The following is a 17,909-nucleotide window of genomic DNA, read 5'->3' on the forward strand; positions in this document are numbered from 1 at the left end:
GGTGCAGTAAGCAGTCATAAAGGGACAAATACTACATGATTCCATTTATATGAAAATTTGATGGGGTTTAGGACATGCCAGCCCAAAATGTGGCATCTTGGCATACTGAATGTTTTAAGCCAAAGGAGTTTAAGAAAATAGCAAAAGCAGAAAGATCGCTCAGACCTCCTCCCCACCCCTGCCCTTCTTCTATAAACAGATGACAAAAATCTCAAGGGGTGTGTGTGTGTGTGTGTGTGTGTGTGTGTGTGCCCTCTCTACATCCAAAAGAAAGGTGTATCCCCATCTCTGAAGATTAAAGGACACAAAGAAAAATCCGACCAAGCAAGCCTTGCTGAATTTCCCCCAGTTTACAATACAATTACCTCATACTCTTTAACCTATCACATTCCTCCATGACTGTTCATTCTTCAACAAAGCTAGCATAAAATAATCAAATCTGTCACTTTGGGTCTTCACTTCCATATAAAGGCTCCTGAGTCACCTAAAACTTGTATTAAATAAATTTGTATGCTTTTCTACTGTTAATCTGTCTGTGTCAGTTTAATTTCCAGATCCAGCAAAGGAACTCTAAAGAGCTGACTTTTTCTTCCCCTACAATACCAAAAGGGAAAAAAAAAAGTGATCAAACTTAGAGAAGCAGAAAGTAGAAAATGATGGTCTCCATGGGCTGGAGGGAGGGGAAAACAAGCAGTTCTTACTGAATGGGTACAGAGTTTCAGTCATGCAAATTGCAAAAGTTCTGGAGATCTACTGTAAAAAACTATGCATAAAGCTAAAACTGTCCTGCATACAAGATGTGTTAAAAGGATACATTTCATGTTATGTGATGGTTTTCATCACAATTAAAAAAAATTTAAAAAGGTGAGAGCAGGAGATGCTTCTGGGTACCCACCAAGTCCCAGTCATCCCTTTTGCCTGGGAAGTGAATTAAACAGATGGTGAGATCCTGACCAGAATGAAGACTGCCACTACAACTCAAGAAAGGAATCAGGTCAAATACCTAGTAAATATGACCTCTATAAATCAGAAAACAGGTTTAAAAAAATTAAGTCAAAACTGAAAAACCAAGGAGCTCCTACAGCAACTATGTTACTCAAGGAAATACTGGACCCAGCTAGAACTGCAGTGATCCCGTCCTAGATCCAGGGAGCAAATAAGAGTATGTACAAATTCAATCACTAGCTGAGAAAAATACAAAAATGAAAAAGCACGTAGCTTTAGAGACAGGTTTAGAGCAGGTTTCTTTTGAGAGGGTTCCTTTCCTTTTCTAATTAAATTTGGTTTCTGGAAAGTTTCTACTGTGAGTTTTAAAATAATTAATAGCTTTTAAAGCTATTATGGATACTACCACCAAATGAATTATGCTCAATGGCCATCTTAAATAATTTATCAGAAATGATTATCAAAGAGACACCCCGCATTCATTACCATATTAAAAAGAGAGAGGTGCTGAAAAAAAGGTACAGGTGGCTAAAGGTCTGGAATAGGAAGACAAAGACCAATGAGATTTTATTCTTTTAATTTTCCATGCATTTCCTTTTTACCAACCTGTTTCAATAGAGGGCACACAAAAGGAAAAACTTAACAGCCATGTGGATATTTATCTCCTATTCCCTTAAGGGATATTATTCACATTTTCAAACTACTTATAGTACTATAAACAAGGGATATAACAGTTTTGAAGAAGCTGTCTCCTCACCCTTAGCTTCCAAAATCAGCTTTCACACATGTTGGGACAATAGTAATATGGCCCTGGGCTTTAATTTTGAAATGTACTTCTAAATACACTCTGTTAGTATTTTTTAATTTGATGGAAAGAGGATGATTGTATTAATTTTTCTTGAACTAGTCAGAATTTTCAATTTCTCCAAAGGTGGCCCTGCCAAACAAAGCTAAGTGTATTAGCTTGAAAATACTCCCAATGTATATTAAAAGGATTCTTACGCATTTATCTACGAATCTTAAGGTTTTGTAAATAAGGAAGAATCAATAATAGAGAAAGAGCCTTTGTTCTTGATTCCTGGGAAGGAGACTGAATCCTTGCCGTGTGGTGTGGTGTATTATTCATGAGCCCCTGGAACACATGCATTTACCCTAATGAAGTAACTCATGGCCCCTTGATAATAGCTTTAAGATGGGGACTGTTCACCAGAAAGCCAACCATTTAACTAGAAGGTTGTGAACCTGAGCCAGTGCAACCTCCATGGTTGAGACACAGAGGAGGCTAGAGACTGAGTTTAATCATGTGGCCAGTGATTTGATCAATCATGTCTACACAACGAAACTCCAATAAAAATTCTGGGAACCAGCTAGATTTGTAGGCAGTTGGTTAGAAGTGTGAGTGGCCTGGGGAACCCACCTTCAAACTGGTATCTGAAATTACACAGTTTTTTTAGGGGCTATATGCCCTTAGAGCTGTGGAGTCTGATGCTAACTCAGGGCATGTAGGGTCAGAACTGAATTACAGTACAGTAGGTGGGACTGAAACAGAATACACGTGATTCTTGGAACAACATGAGTTTGAACTGCATAGATTCACTTACGTGCAGATTTTTTTCAATAAATACAGAATACTGTTAAATGTATTTTTCTTCCTTAGGATTTTAATAACATTTTCTTTTCTCTAGTTTGTTACAAAGAGTACAATAATAAAACATACAATACATGGACTGCTTATGTTATCAGTAGGGCTCCAGATCATTAGCATGTTAGTTCTGGGAAATCAATAATTACACATGGATTTTCAACTGTGCAAGAGGTTGAGATCCCTAACCGACACATCGTTCAACAGTCTATTGTGGATTTAGAAATTAATTCTAAAATACTATGTGCCTAGTTATAAGCAATCAAAATAATTTAGATAGAAATGAACTATTAAAACTGTATCTAGGGATCCTTGGGTGGCGCAGCGGTTTAGCGCCTGCATTTGGCCCAGGGCGCGAATCTGGAGACCCAGGATCGAATCCCTCGTCGGGCTCCCGGTGCATGGAGCCTGCTTCTCCCTCTGCCTCTGTCTCTGCCTCTCTCTCTCTCTCTCTCTTGCTGTGTGACTAACATAAATAAATAAAAATTAAAAAAAAACTATCTAAATGCTCAAATTAGCTGATAAAAATAATCAAATCTCACTTCAATACCTGTGATAGAAAATAACTACTCTTGCATTATGGGGTCCCTCTCAAAGAAAAATGAACAAAATCTCATGTTAACCAATCAAATTTGTAAAGCCAGAGTTTCAATAACTTTAATAACTACAGTATGTACATCTTAGCTTTGCTTTGAGAAATCTGATCATAAATCTTAGCTTATAAAGCAGATGAATTAGAAGGACATTATGAATTCAATAAAAAAGCATCCACACTATACCAAAGAATGCATTACTGATTTTAAAAGCTTACTAGTACAATTACAATATGATTTTACTTTCACACACAATTAAATAAATATATATACTGCACACTGCAAGTAATAACAAAATGAGAATTCCCCTCTATACTGCCAGTGTCATTTACTAATCACATTAACTCCCTATGTCATTGCAGAAGGTGTAAGGGTTTCCTCTCTGGATCAGTCTCAAGTGCATTGACTTACTTCTAAATTCTATCTGACCAATCCAGCAGCAAAAGCTAACTACAAAGTGCAGACCATTAAACTACCAGTATCAGTAACAGCATGGGTTAACCAGCAACCTTAACCTCTTTGCCATTAAAATGAAGCTTTTTCTCCTGAATGAATGCTGGTGAAGACCTATTATGAGTAATGAAATGTCAAGAAACAGTCTCTTCTGTGAGGGGGTCTGGAGTCTGCTAAGGAGAGACAAGCTCTACAGAAACAACCGTTATTTACAAATCACGTATATGTGGCTACTATTTGCTAATGGCACCCATGCATGAGGCAGTATTAGGGCTTTTACATGCATTCATTCATTAAATCCTCATACTCTAAAACTAGGTATAAGAAGGGCACTGCAGAGGTGAATGAGACTGCATAAAGAACTGCAAAACTGAGAAATCTGAATTATTTTTGGATTATTTCCTTAGTATCTTCTATAGTATAGAAAGTTGGGAAATATATATTTTTAATAGATTATGTTTGTAATTATATGCATTTCTAACTATCATAGATGAATTGTTTGTGGTATTTCCTGAGTTAGGTCCTGTGATTCTTTTATGGCTTGCTGATTTTTAGGTTAAGGGTCAGCCTAAAATCAAAATGGCTTTTTTACTCTGGCTAACTTGTCTATGAAGTCCTTCTCTCCTGCCTCACCAAGGATCAAGCATTAAGCATATACTGTGTGCCAGGCTCTGTTCAAGATGCTGGGAACACAGCAGAGAAGAAAAAGTTCAGATGTTTGTACTCTAGTTTATACTCCAGTAGGTTCTGCTTAATACTGGTAAATTTCTAAGTGAAACCTTTTCAAATTTTGACTATTAAATATATTTAGTGGTTTCAACTCAGATTTAATTTTAAGGCTAAAATGTCTACTACTTTAATCTCAAATAAGCACAAGTTAATAAGCAGTAACTAGCAGTAAAAAAAAAAAAAAAAAAGCCTCCTCAAATGATTTCCCCCATCACCATGGTACACAAGTTGACTCCAAAGTATACATAAATTATGTAGAACCAACATACATCCAAAATAATATAATTAATATTAACAATTATTGCTCAAAATAATCAGGAGACTCTATTAAGTATAAAAAACTTGTTTTTCAGAGCTTTAGACTCAAAAATGCAAAATTTTTGAACTGTCCCCCCAAATTTCTCAAATGCTTATCTGTAAGTCATTTAATTTAAACATCCCTGATTTTGATAGCTTTTTTGTCTTCAGATTTTTTTTTAATTTTTTTTCTTCTTCAGATCTAACATAACATACATTAGTTAAAATATTAGCACTTTAAAGTAGCTTTCCAATTTGATAGTTTCTAAGTTTAAAACACAAAGATACAGTTTATAGCCTTGATAGCTCATTAGCATTGCAGCTAACTTTCTACATGTATAAAAAAGACCAAATGGGTTACTCTAATGTAAATGGGAGCGTGGTAGAAAACAGAAAGACCAACAGACCAGTCCTCAGTTCTCACAAAGGTTCTTAACTGGGGTAGGCTGAGGGAGGGACAGACATGAGACATCAATATATTTGTAAGATTTGATTTCTTAAACTCTAAGTAATGGATACAAAGGTTGTTTTAGTAATCTACATTTTCTGTATGTCTGAAATATTTAGTACTTAAAAAAAAGACTCACCGATCAATTACAATTTCTTTCTGCCTTAGAAGTCCTTCTTTTATTTTCAGCACTGATTCCCACTTACTGAAATCCTGATAGCCAGAAGGTGAATAACTTTGACGAGACGATCCGGACAAAACCTGCACAAATATATTTACACTATTAGTATACTAAAAGTGTCTAAAGGGAATATTTAAGTATCATCTAATATTTTCCCAATAATTCTCATTTTAAAAAGAGAGAATTTTCCCTTTAATTTTTTTAAAAGACTATCTGAAATCACACTTGTGAATACAACATAACTTGAAGAATTTCAAGGAAGTTCTGAAGTAAAGTACAAGTCTATGAACTGGTGACAACAGAATATTTAATCTGGCTTATTGTAATACTATAAATAAGTTATCTTTATCTTGTGGAAGCTTTCTGGAAATATCTTTATCTTGTGGAAGCTTTCTGGAAATAAGAGATTAACCACTCACTGCCTAAGGAAGAAGGAAATGTACCATAGTTAGACTAGACAAACATCACAGGAAAGGTTTCCACAAGAAAATAAAAATAGTTCCTGTAGTATGCAGGCTTCAAATTGTCATCCATCACACTTACTTATATTAAAATTTCAAAAGCAAAAATATTTTTACAAAATAGTCAACATATTTATACCAAATATGACTTTAACAAAGTATAATCTGGATGGGTGATTACTGGCCTCCAGTGTAAATTACATAATTTAGAAAAAACCTGCTTAGAATTTAAGAAATTTTAAATATTTACAATGAATTCAACACTGATAATAACCAATATGGCAGATTTCTTCAAATTCATATGACTACAACAAACAAAAAAGAAAACCTTAATATACTAGTAGTCATAGATTGAATTGTGTCTTCTCAAAAAGATATGCTGAAGTCTAACCCCCAGGTACCTCAGAATTTAATCTTCTTTGAGAATAGGGTCTTTATACAGATATAGTCAAGTTAAGATGAAGTCATTGAAGTAGACCCTAATCCAAAATGACTGGTGTCCTATGTAAAGAGGAGATTTGAATATAAATATGTGCAGAGGAAGACTATGTAAAGAAATAAAGAAAGAAAACCATCTGAAGATGAAAGCAGAGATGGTATGGTGGTGATGCATCTACACACCAAGCAACACAAAAGACTGCCGGCAAACCACCAGAAACCACTTGAAACAGATTCTTCTTCCTTGCCCTCAGAAGGAACCAACTCAGCCAACATGCTGATTCTGAACTTCTAACTTCCAAAACTGTGAGACAATACATTTTTGCTGTGTAAGCTACCCAGTTGTATCCTTTGTTATGGCAGCTGCAGGAAACTAATACAATTGGTAAACAAGTAGGAACATGAATTTCTTGGCAAGCTAAGTAATCCTACAGAACACTCCAAAGCAACTTTAGGAAGATTCCAATGCGCAGTGATATTTTTATCCTTTGTTTTCCAAGATGCTACTGGTAAGACCTACTTCTGAATAAACTACTAATTTTATGACATCAACTAGTCCTGGATTAATCCTCTAAGATGATTTTCAACTAATACAAGGATAGATGTTTCAGACAGAAGACAGACAAAACAAGATGAACAGAGTAGGAAAAATAGAAAACAAGAGATAAGAGGGTATATAACTTTACCATAGGGGCAAACAGATTAACACTAAATGACATAGTGTTATAGGGGCAAGTTAGTCAGAAATCCTGTCTCTGAATTTTGTTCTTTCCTTTGCCTACATTACAACCCAGCCTGACATTCAGCCGTATGCCCTAGCACAGGTATGTTAGTTGCTATAGTACAAGAGTGTTTTTACTGTGGTTGGTAACTACTGATCCCCAAACCTCCTGAAGCTCCTCTCCACTATCCAACAGAGTTCATGGCATTAAAAGGGGCTTTCAACATGCTCCATCCATAAATGGCATCCTTTCTGATTGCTTGGTTCCCTGCACTGCACTAGTCAATCCTCCAAAATTTTCCCATCTCAACACTACCTATCAGCTTATATTTAGTTGGCAGTACAAGGATTTAAACCTCAGCAACCCGACAAAAGAGCATGTGCTCTTAAGCTCCACATTGTTACACTGCTTCTACTATGGCCTAAATAAGGTATTCACAACATTTCATATCACAAGAGCTGAAAAAGATTTTTGAAAGTAACTACTCTTAGGAACTGAGATAGGATTCAGCACCATAAACAATATTGATGATATTATGAAAAAGTCTCTACTTACTGCAAGTCCATGCTACTTAATGACTATCAATTTAGTGGATAAGTGACTTGATGAAATTTATTTTGTCAAGTTATAGCTCAAATAGGAATTCATTAAAATTAGTAAAAGCTAAGCAAAATAAAAGACCATATCAACAATTCCAAAACTCAATATAAGATTTAGAAATTATCAGAATGATTTGGTAAACCATTTGTGATATAATTTACAACACTAAATATTTCATTTATTTGGTGACTAAAAGTGATTATACAGCTCAATATATACTGAGTTATAAATTGATCGATATCCTGGTATCAGTTGAAAAATCTTTTAAATACTGGTTTTTGTATATTGTTCTCATGCCTAACCAAAAAATTTCTCTGGTACCTTAAGGATCTATAGTTTCCTCTTCTAAAGATCTAAAAAAGGTTCTTCCATTTCTGATTACCACACATCATGTGGTAATGACTAATGCCATAATATATGAAGCTATGTTTTACCTCCTGTATCTTGTGCCTATTTCAGTAAGCCAAGCGCCCACAGCTCAAAAAAGTCAACAACAACAACAACAACAAAAAGTGCCCAGGCAACAGATGATGATCTTATAAAGAAGACATTAACTATTCTACTCTTTATAAGTCATCTGCTAAAGAATTTCCCCAGGGCTGACAACTTTCTAAGGAGAAGCCTTTTCTTATTTTGAAACACTCACTGGCATCAAGAAAAGACAGAGGAAAGAGAAAGAAAAAAATAGGTTTGCAAGAGAAAAGCAAATAACTATAATACCACTTCGTGTATAGCACTTGAATCATTGGCAGAATGGACTGCTATAGGTACCTGCCAGATACTTCTATGAGTATACATAAAACAAAGTATGAAAATTTATTCTTCTGATTTGTAGCTCCCTTGATCTAAATAAACTCTTTGGGAAACAAAATAAGTCAAAATTGAGCTATGAAACTGAGCAAATAGGAATAAAGAAAACGAAGAAAAGAGAGTCTTCCCCTATAATTAAGATGCAATAATATTTAAAAGGTGCTGAGATAAATATTACAAGTTCCCATTCTAAGAAAAAATTTTTTGCAATCTCATATAGTGATGGATGGTAGCTAGACATAGTGGTGATCATTTCACAGCATATACAAATACTAAGTCATTATGTTATACACCTGAAACTAATATAATGTTAAATGTCAATTATATCTCAGTTTTTTTAAAAAAGGTAATATACAAAGAATTACCAAATCAGCAGTATGATAGTCTTCCTTACTAAACTTCAACCCTGAGATACCTGGGTGGCTCAGCAGTTGACGGTCTGCCTTTGGCTCAGGGCGTGATCCTGGGGTCCTGGGATCGAGTACCACATCGGGCTTCCTACACAGAGCCTGTTTCTCCCTCTGCCTATGTGTCTCTGCCTACCTCTCTGTGTCTCCATGAATAAATACATAAAATCTTAAAAAAAAAAAAACTCCTAATTCATAAAAAGGAGTTTAAAAAGGAGAACAAAATCTGATACACAACCAAATGATGCAGGTGAGCTTACAAGTAATTTTTAAATTGTTTCTATCTGACTATCACTAAAAATGGCAATTACAGAGACAATTCTCATCTAAGGCTTTTATAATAAGCCCATATATTTATGTAATAAATCTATATTAAAGTTATAAAATGCAACTTGAAATAGATTCTTAAACGATTTTTTTAAATCATATTATAAAGTCTCAAAGAGCAAGGTAGCCACAGTACCTTTATGATTTTGCATACGATATAAACGATGCAATACTTTTACTAAAGATACACAGAAAAGGAACAACTGTGAAAATTTATTTTTATTATAAGTTATACCAGTTCAGACTTCAGTCTTGGCAAGGTTGAAAGAGAATCTGACAGAAATAGCATAGGATTATTATCTATCCTGAAAACACATTTTTTAAGTTCTAAAACAAAGGGTTGAAGAGTAAGAAGGGAATTAGATTATGTTCAAATTGGTTCTTCACATTTCCATATTAGAGTCTCTCAGGGGTTATTCTTTTGTGGGGGTTTTTTCCTTAAAAGAAAGCTTTACTTGAGAAAGAGAGAGCATAAGCAGGGGGAGAGGTAGAGGGAGAGAAACAGTTGACTTCCCATTGAGTGGGGGTGGGGATAGAGGGTTGGCTTGCAAGACTCAATCCCAGAACCCCAGAATCACGACCTGAGCTGACAGCAGATGCTTAACTGACAGAGCTACCCAGGTGCCACATTTCAGAGGTTTTTCTTTAAAAACTGCCAATGTAATACATCAGCACATGTTAAATCCTTCCTCCCCTTTATTGTAAGAACTATCTTCTAATTACATATTTGAGAAGTTGAAGATAAATTATGAAATCTTATTAGCATCAACTATTATTAGTTTCCACACACTGTACCCAAAAGAGCTTTTTTCCCTGACAATGACACAATAGGAACTTTGAGTATACACAAATGCACTTTACAGTTCTGGATAGCACTATCTTAGTTTTAGAACATCAACATATGTCCAAGAAGAAAGACCAAGTAAAACTGCCTTGAAGCCTTCACACTGAAAGTTATTGAAAAAAATCAATCCCAAGATAAAGATTAATGTTTTGTTTTATTGTAGATTAGGAGTTAATGTGGTTTGCAGACTCTTGCACAATACTGACTAACACGAACAAAATATAAGCAGGAATAGCAATATCATTCTTGGGTATCATAAAATCATAACCCCAAAAATGGTTAAATTTTTTAAAATCCTTAGATGAATTATATAAAAATTTAAAAATGAGAAAGTTTTATATTGGTAAAAAGCAAATTCACCAAGATGATAAAATAGTCACAGTAAACCTCATATGAATAAAAACTATTAAAAATAAATGGAGGAGGGTGCCTAGCTGGCTCAGTCGCAGGAATATGTGAAGTGATCTTGGGGTCATAAGTTTCAGCTCCACACTGGATGTAGAGCTTATTAAATAAACAAAATGTTTTAAAAAATGAACAAATGAATCCACAATCACAATGAGGATCTTATACTATGTCTTCTGAAATAGAAAAATTAAGTAGAAGAGGGGTTGGCAAATCCAGTCCACCACCTTTTTGTATGCAAACCAGAAATAGGTTTTATAATTTTAAATGGCTGAAAATCAAAAGAAAAGTATTTTATGATACAGGAAAATTACACAGAATTTAACAATCAGGGTCCATAACTAAAATTTTACTGAAACATAGCCATATTCATTCTCTTACATACGATCTATGGCTGCTTTCTCAACATCAAAGTTGAGTAGCTACAAAAGAGACTATCTCTTCCTCTCATATATGTATGTATATACTTATGTATATGTGTAGTGTCTATATGAGACTATATATATATTTAAAACTAGTTATGCAGAGAACACTTTAAACTGTATTGTGATTTATACAGCATATCAATAAATCTAAATCTTCATATGAAATGGACAACTTTCTAAGAAAATATCAATTACCAAAAATGAGTCTACTACTTATTAAATAAAGTACTAATTTTACAGGTAGTTTCCACCTAAATATTAAGAAAAAATAGTGAAAGAAAAATTTTTGAGAAAGGTACAAAACAAGGCTCAAATAATAAATCATGTTATGAATCAAGAAGATTTAATACAATACACTTTGCAGCAAACAGAAATTCACATTAAAACAGCATCACTATTTTAAAAACACATTTCTAAATAATACATAGCTTGACTGAATGAAATTGAAAACATATCAGAATTTGTGAGATGCAGCTAACACAGGACCAAGAGAAGAATTTAGAATACGAGTTAAACTAGAAAAGAGGAAAGGTCTTTCAAATCAATACCATCTTTTAGAAACTACAAAATACACCCCCCAAAGCAAGCAGATAGAAGAATATAAGTGTAAGAACAGAAATTCACTAAGTTTAAAAGAGAAAAACAAATGGGGAAAAACCAATAGATGAAAAAGCTAATTCTTTCTGAAGATCAATAAAATTGACAAAGCTCCAGCTAGACTGAAAAAGGAAAAAGGGAGAAGACACAACAGAAATCACCAGCATCAGGAATGAAATGGAGGCTATCACTACAGAGCTGGTACATATGAAAAGAACAAGAAGGGAGTTATTAGGAGCAACTCTACACATACACATTTAACAACACAGTGAAACGTGTATTATCTCAAAAAGTACAACTATCAAAATTCATCCAACATGAATTAGATCATTCAACTAGCCCTGTAACTGAAGAGTAACTGAATGTATAATTAAGAAAAAAAAAAGACTCCTGAAAAATCTCTAGGCAAATAGTTTCACTGTAGAATTCCATGAAACATTTAAAGAATTAACACCAATCTTCACAAACTCAAAAAAGGGAACATTTCCCAACTCATTTTATGAGGTCATCAATATTACTCCAATATCAAAGCCAGATAAAACAGTAGTTAAAAGAAAACTACAGCTCATCATCTCTCGTAATCACAATATAAAAGCTCTTAACAAAATCAATTAAAATACACAGAGATATAGACAGATAATATGGCTTAGGTTTATCCCAGGAATGCAACTTACCACATTAGTAGACTAATTTTAAAAATGTACTAGAATAAGTAATTGTAGCAAGGCTGAACAACTCAAGGTCAATATAAAAATAAATAATCATAATTCTATATGCTAACATATAACTGCAAATTTAAATTTTTCAATATAATTTATATCCATAAAACATGAAATAGATAAAAGTTTAACAATATATATTCAAAATCTGTACACTTAAGACTATAAAATATCACTAAGGAATTGCCAAAAAAAATATTTTAAGGGAGAGATGTATTTCAGTATTAATATACCAATTGCCCCTACACTGATTTATAGATTAAACACAATCCCAATTAAAATCCCAGCAGGTGTTTTTAGAAGTTGACAAACTGATTCCAAAACTTCTGTAGAAATGTAAAGAACTAAAAAAAAAAAAAAAAAAGAAGAAATGTAAAGAACTTACAATACTCAATTTCAAGACTTATTATATAAAGCTACAGTATTCATGAGAGTGATAAACAAACCAATGGAACAGAATAAAGATCCACAAATAGATCTAACCATATTGGTCAATTTGCTTTTCTTTTAATTAAACTTTTTGAGATAGCTATAGATTCACATGCAGTTATAAAAACTAATGCAATGAGATCCCATGTATACTTTACCCACCCTCCCTAATGGTAATGTCTTGCAAAACTGTAGTATTGACATAGAGTGAAGATGTAAGAATTCTTCTCATTGGCCTTTCTTCCCCCAGATTATAGAAATATAACTAATATATAACATTGTACAGATTTAAGATACAACTGCTGACTTAATATGCTGTAAAATGATTACATTACAGTTAGCCAACACCTTCACCACCTAAAATGATTACCATGCTTATTCTCCTATGGGGAAAACATTTAAGATCTACTCTTCCAGCAAGTTTCAAGTACATAATATAGTATTATTAACTATCATAACCACGCTGTATATCAGATTCCCAGAATTTATTCATCTTATAACTGGAAGTCTATACTCTTTGGCCAACATCTCCTCACTTCCCCACCACTTGGTCTCTGATAACATCCATTCTAGTCTGTTTCTATGAGTTTGGCTTTTTTAGGTTACACATATAAGGAACATCACGCAGTATTTGTCTTTCTCATCTGACTTATTTCACTTGCTCAACTGGTTTTCAAAAACAGGGCAAAGCTAAATAAATGAGGAACTGAATTTGGTATTTAACCAACAGAAGTAAAACCATTTTCTACAAAGACCTGTAGACAAATGTGTATTAATAATCATCCCAAACTAGAAACCATATCAATCCATTAATTGATAAATGGATGCAAAAACTGTTCTACATCCCGAAAATGCAATATGACTCAGCACAGAAACAACTGATAACATTTTTTGATAATGTGCAAATCGATGAATTTCAAAAGCATTACGCTAAGTGAAAGAAGCCATACTTAAAAGGTTATACACTGGCTGATTTTATTTATATGACATCTGGAAATAGCAACACTATAGGAATCAGATCAGTGGTTGTCAGGGCTGGGATTGGGTGCTGACTACAAAAGGGGAAAAGGTAACTTTCTAGGGTGAGAGAAATGTACAACATGATTATGGCATGCATGACTATATACGTTTTTCAAAACACAAACTATATATTTTTAAAGGTTCAGCTTTACTGTATATTAGTTATGCCTATTTAAAAAAGGTGGTTTTTGTTCATTAAATATCTCAATAAAGTTTACTTTTCTAAAAATGGTTACAGGTAAATAATTATATATATCCTATTCTGCGATACTAGAAGTAAAAAGAATTTATCATAAATTTGAGGTGACCCAAATGTGTCAACAAAGAAATGAATAATTCAGTGTAGTATAGGTATAGAACATAATGCTACGCAGCGATAAAAAAGATACTCAACAACACAGATGAGATTCAGAGACATTATGTAAGGCAAAAGAATCCAAAGAGCCATACCTAATACTTATTCAATGATAATAAAAGTAAGACCAGTGAAAATGGGTGGGGTGTTGCTATACAAAGAGGCTCATGTTAAATTCATTTGGCAAACTTTTTGTATCTTGACCTGAGTGGTGTGTACAAGGACAAATACATTATTTAACTAGAATGGAGCTATTATTACACTGAAGACTAAAACATAGTATATGTATTAGTATAGTCATATACTATACTGTATATATGTTAGACTTCAACTAAAACAAATATATACATAATAACCACAGAGATTATATATACTTTATTTTTCTCTCTTCCTTATAAGTAGGGCTAAGGGAAAATGAATGCTTTGTTTGCTAGGGGAGAATACTTAAGTACTCAAAAGTGTACTGAAGAGGATATAATGCACTATATCCTGGGGATAATTTCGTATCTATTCATCACTGTGGTGCTATCTTAGATCTGCAAATAATCAAGAGATAAAAGATCAGATGAAGTAAATGGTGTACATCAAGAATGCAAGAACAAAACTGATAATGAAGGGTAGCAGAACACGCCACCCCAAAATATGGCTGTAGGAATTCTGGACATGTCACCCCAAAATATGCCACTCAGACACATTATTTTGAGCCACAGGCACTTGAAAAAAAGCAAATGTTGGGAGAAGCTTTCTCTGAACTCCCATTTATCTGCCTAAAGGCAGATCTTCCAAAAGGACCTCAACTGTCCTAAATCTCCTCTCTGGAAATTTCATCAACAAGGGAGGACTGGTTCTTACCACAGAAAAGGAGACTTGTAACCAATGCTGCACTCAAACTTTCTCACAGACTAACTACCATATTTCCCATCTATTCTTCTAAGGGCCCATGAATCCTTCCTAAAAATCATTCACTCTCCCCTTAGAGGCCTATATCCATCCTACCCCAACTTTCCTCATTAATATGGCATTTAATCCTGAATTCTCAATCTGCCTCTTAATGAGTTCTTCATTTTCCCCTGTGTACATGAGGTACATATGTTAATAAACTTCTGTTTTTGTCTTGTTCATTTGTCTTTTACTATTATAACTGTCTCATGTCAGCCAAGAATTCAGGAAGGTAAAGGAAAAACTATTTTTCCTCCTCCACATCCACCTACAAGCTGATTCTTAAGAGTTGTTAATACTCTAAAACACAGAAGGTTTCTCTTAAGAAAGAGGACAACCCCACTCCCTAATATGAAAAAAGGAGATTTTATATAGGCCATTATAAACACATTTAGCTTATTAGCAATAAATTTTTTTTTATTTTTTATTATTTTTTTTTTTAGCAATAAATTTTTTTTTATTTTTTATTATTTTTTTTTTAGCAATAAATTTTTTAACACATTTTTATCCCGAGTAGTTAGGAAACAATTAAGAATTTCTAGTTTATAAATCATAACTGGTCATGAGATGCATACCATTTTGTGGCAGATATGTATAGATAGTAAAATACACATTTTTACCTTCTAGAAAACATAGGTACTATTTTGATAGAAGCTGAATAAGAGGGACGCCTGGGTGGCTCAGTGGTTGAGCATCTGCCCTGGCTCAGGGCATGATCCCCAAGTCCTAGGATCAAGTCCCGCATCGGGCTTCCTGCATGGAACCTGCTTCTCCCTCTGCCTGTGTCTCTGCCTCTCTCTCTCTCTCTCTCTCTCTCTCTTTCTCTCTGTGTGTATCTCTCATGAATAAATAAATATAATCTTTAAAAAAAAAAGGAAGCTGAATAAGACACACTGAAGAGGTCTTTGAATATTTCTGGGAAAAAAGTATCAAAATTCACATATAAATAAAATAGAAAATTGTTGAGATACTGTATTTCAAGTAGTAAGTCGTGTTTCTATGTGACTCTAGCCAATATAAGTAATCAAGGAGACACTGGTACCTTAATATATAATTTATAGCTTATGAATAAGAATAAAACTCTAACTAGACATGAACACGAAATCTAAAAGATAATTATAAAGGCATGTAACTGTGTGAGCTAATTTGAAAGGATGTCACTAAAAGAACAAACATTTGAAAATCTGTGCAGGTGATAAAGGCCAACTTTTTACAAGTAAACATTTTCCAGACATATTTGGGATTACAAAGTATTTTATATTCAAATTACCAAATTCAAAGAGAGAAGGGAATTACTCATTTACATGTTTTCCTTACAAAATACATGAGATACATTGTTGCAATGGTGGTTTACAGAAGAAAAGAGTAGTTTCCAGCCAAAGAAGAATCATTACTCTTCTGCATCTAGACCCCAACCATCCAGATTTATAGATCCACAACACACATACAGGTATCTTTTATTGTAAACAGCCGATTCCACTCTCATAATTGAAAAGATATAGCAGGCATCCACAATACCAAATACATGCTACTTAGATGAGACCCAGATGCTGTGAAAAGCTGCCAAAATATGTCACTTAATGGTCAAACATGCTTCTAAAATAAGCTTACTATATTGTAGCTCAAAATAGTTCAAAATTCTTTGGCCTCAGCCTGGACAAATACTGTTAAATTTAGATAATCTAGTGCTACCACACTTAACTGCAATACAGCCCCTGCAATTCTTCAAGCTCGTTATCTCTCCTTCATTTGCCTTTGTTCCTTAGCTTGTTCATCACTCACAACATGTCACATAACACAGCAAATCTTCCTCAGTCTCCTGGAATAGTCTATCTGAAGCAATAGTTTGCAAGTGTTTTTTAGTAAAAGAATCATGACACTTGACCCAAAAGTAAATTCACAAAGGTCAGTAACAAAGATGGGGGAAAAAAAAAAACCTATAAATCATACAGAATTCAAAGAACTTTTTATTCACCAAAAATAGGAAAAACATGGACTATATGATTATACTAAAAGAACTGTGTTTTCAAATAAAACCAGTATCTTACCTACTATATTATTACTAAAAAAAAGTGCATTTATTAAAAAATCTGTATCTTAAGCCCATGTAATTATTTAGTGTATTACCATAAACTTTCTCTAACAAAATTCAAACCAAAAGAGCATATTTAAAAAAATTCCATCCCTAACCTCTTCCTAGTGAGCAACTATAAACTAAAGTCTGCATCTTGACTTTTGAAATTAAAATTATAGAAGGAACTGCGTTTTAATGATTTCATTATTTCTTCAATTTGTCCGTTACTAATTCTACAGTGCTAGCTATCTTTGCCATCCTAATCTGCCATACTGAAATAATAATGCAAATATATCGAATTACTTGAGGTAAAAACTCTGAAAAAAATATAAAAAGAAATTGATAACAGTATTTTTGCACATGCAAACTTCTGTATTTTCTATCTTAAAAATACATGTGCGTGAAAATAAAGAGAATCCTAAAAATATAACTTATACCCACCTTGCTAAACAACTAAATTACTATTAAATCAACTCTTTTCTTTTGGAAGAAGGGAGCTTTTTCCTCTCAAAAATCTGCTGTGGGGGATCCCTGGGTGGCGCAGCGGTTTGGCGCCTGCCTTTGGCCCAGGGCGCGATCCTGGAGACTCGGGATCGAATCCCACATCGGGCTCCCGGTGCATGGAGCCTGCTTCTCCCTCTGCCTGTGTCTCTGCCTCTCTCTCTCTGTCTGTGACTATCATAAATAAAAATAAAAATTAAAAAAAATAAAAATAAAAATAAAAATAAATAAAAAAAATAAATAAATGGTACTTTTTAAAAAAAAAATCTGCTGTGGATGCACAAAGTGCAATCTTTGTTACTATTACCATGTTTCTTAAAAATGCCAATAAAGGAATGATTCGTGTACAAAACATGATCTCATTTCGGTCATAATGCAAAAGTGAAGGGGGAAAATGGTATATTCAAGACTGAGGAGTAAATCATTTTCCTTAAGCAAGTCAATTAGAAGATTTAAAAAAAAAAAAAAAGATTAGAAGATTTGAAGCTTAAGTCTTCAAATTCGATCATTAATTTTTATTTATAAAATATAGCTTTATCCAAACCCTT

At 33.7% G+C, this 17,909-nt stretch overlaps 1 protein-coding gene across 2 annotated transcripts in view; it reads right to left on the bottom strand.

The window, feature by feature from the left end:
- CEP85L (centrosomal protein 85 like) overlaps positions 1–17,909 on the bottom strand; it is a 164,671-nt gene that overhangs the window by 62,441 nt on the left and 84,321 nt on the right. For both annotated transcript variants that reach the window (XM_041742672.1, XM_041742671.1), the window contains one exon: positions 5,247–5,368. In XM_041742672.1, the coding sequence (XP_041598606.1) occupies positions 5,247–5,368 (122 nt within the window). The remainder of the gene's footprint in view (positions 1–5,246; positions 5,369–17,909) is intronic.

Source organism: Vulpes lagopus, chromosome 2 (assembly GCF_018345385.1).
Source record: "Vulpes lagopus strain Blue_001 chromosome 2, ASM1834538v1, whole genome shotgun sequence".
In the NCBI taxonomy this organism is placed as follows: Eukaryota; Metazoa; Chordata; class Mammalia; order Carnivora; family Canidae; genus Vulpes; species Vulpes lagopus.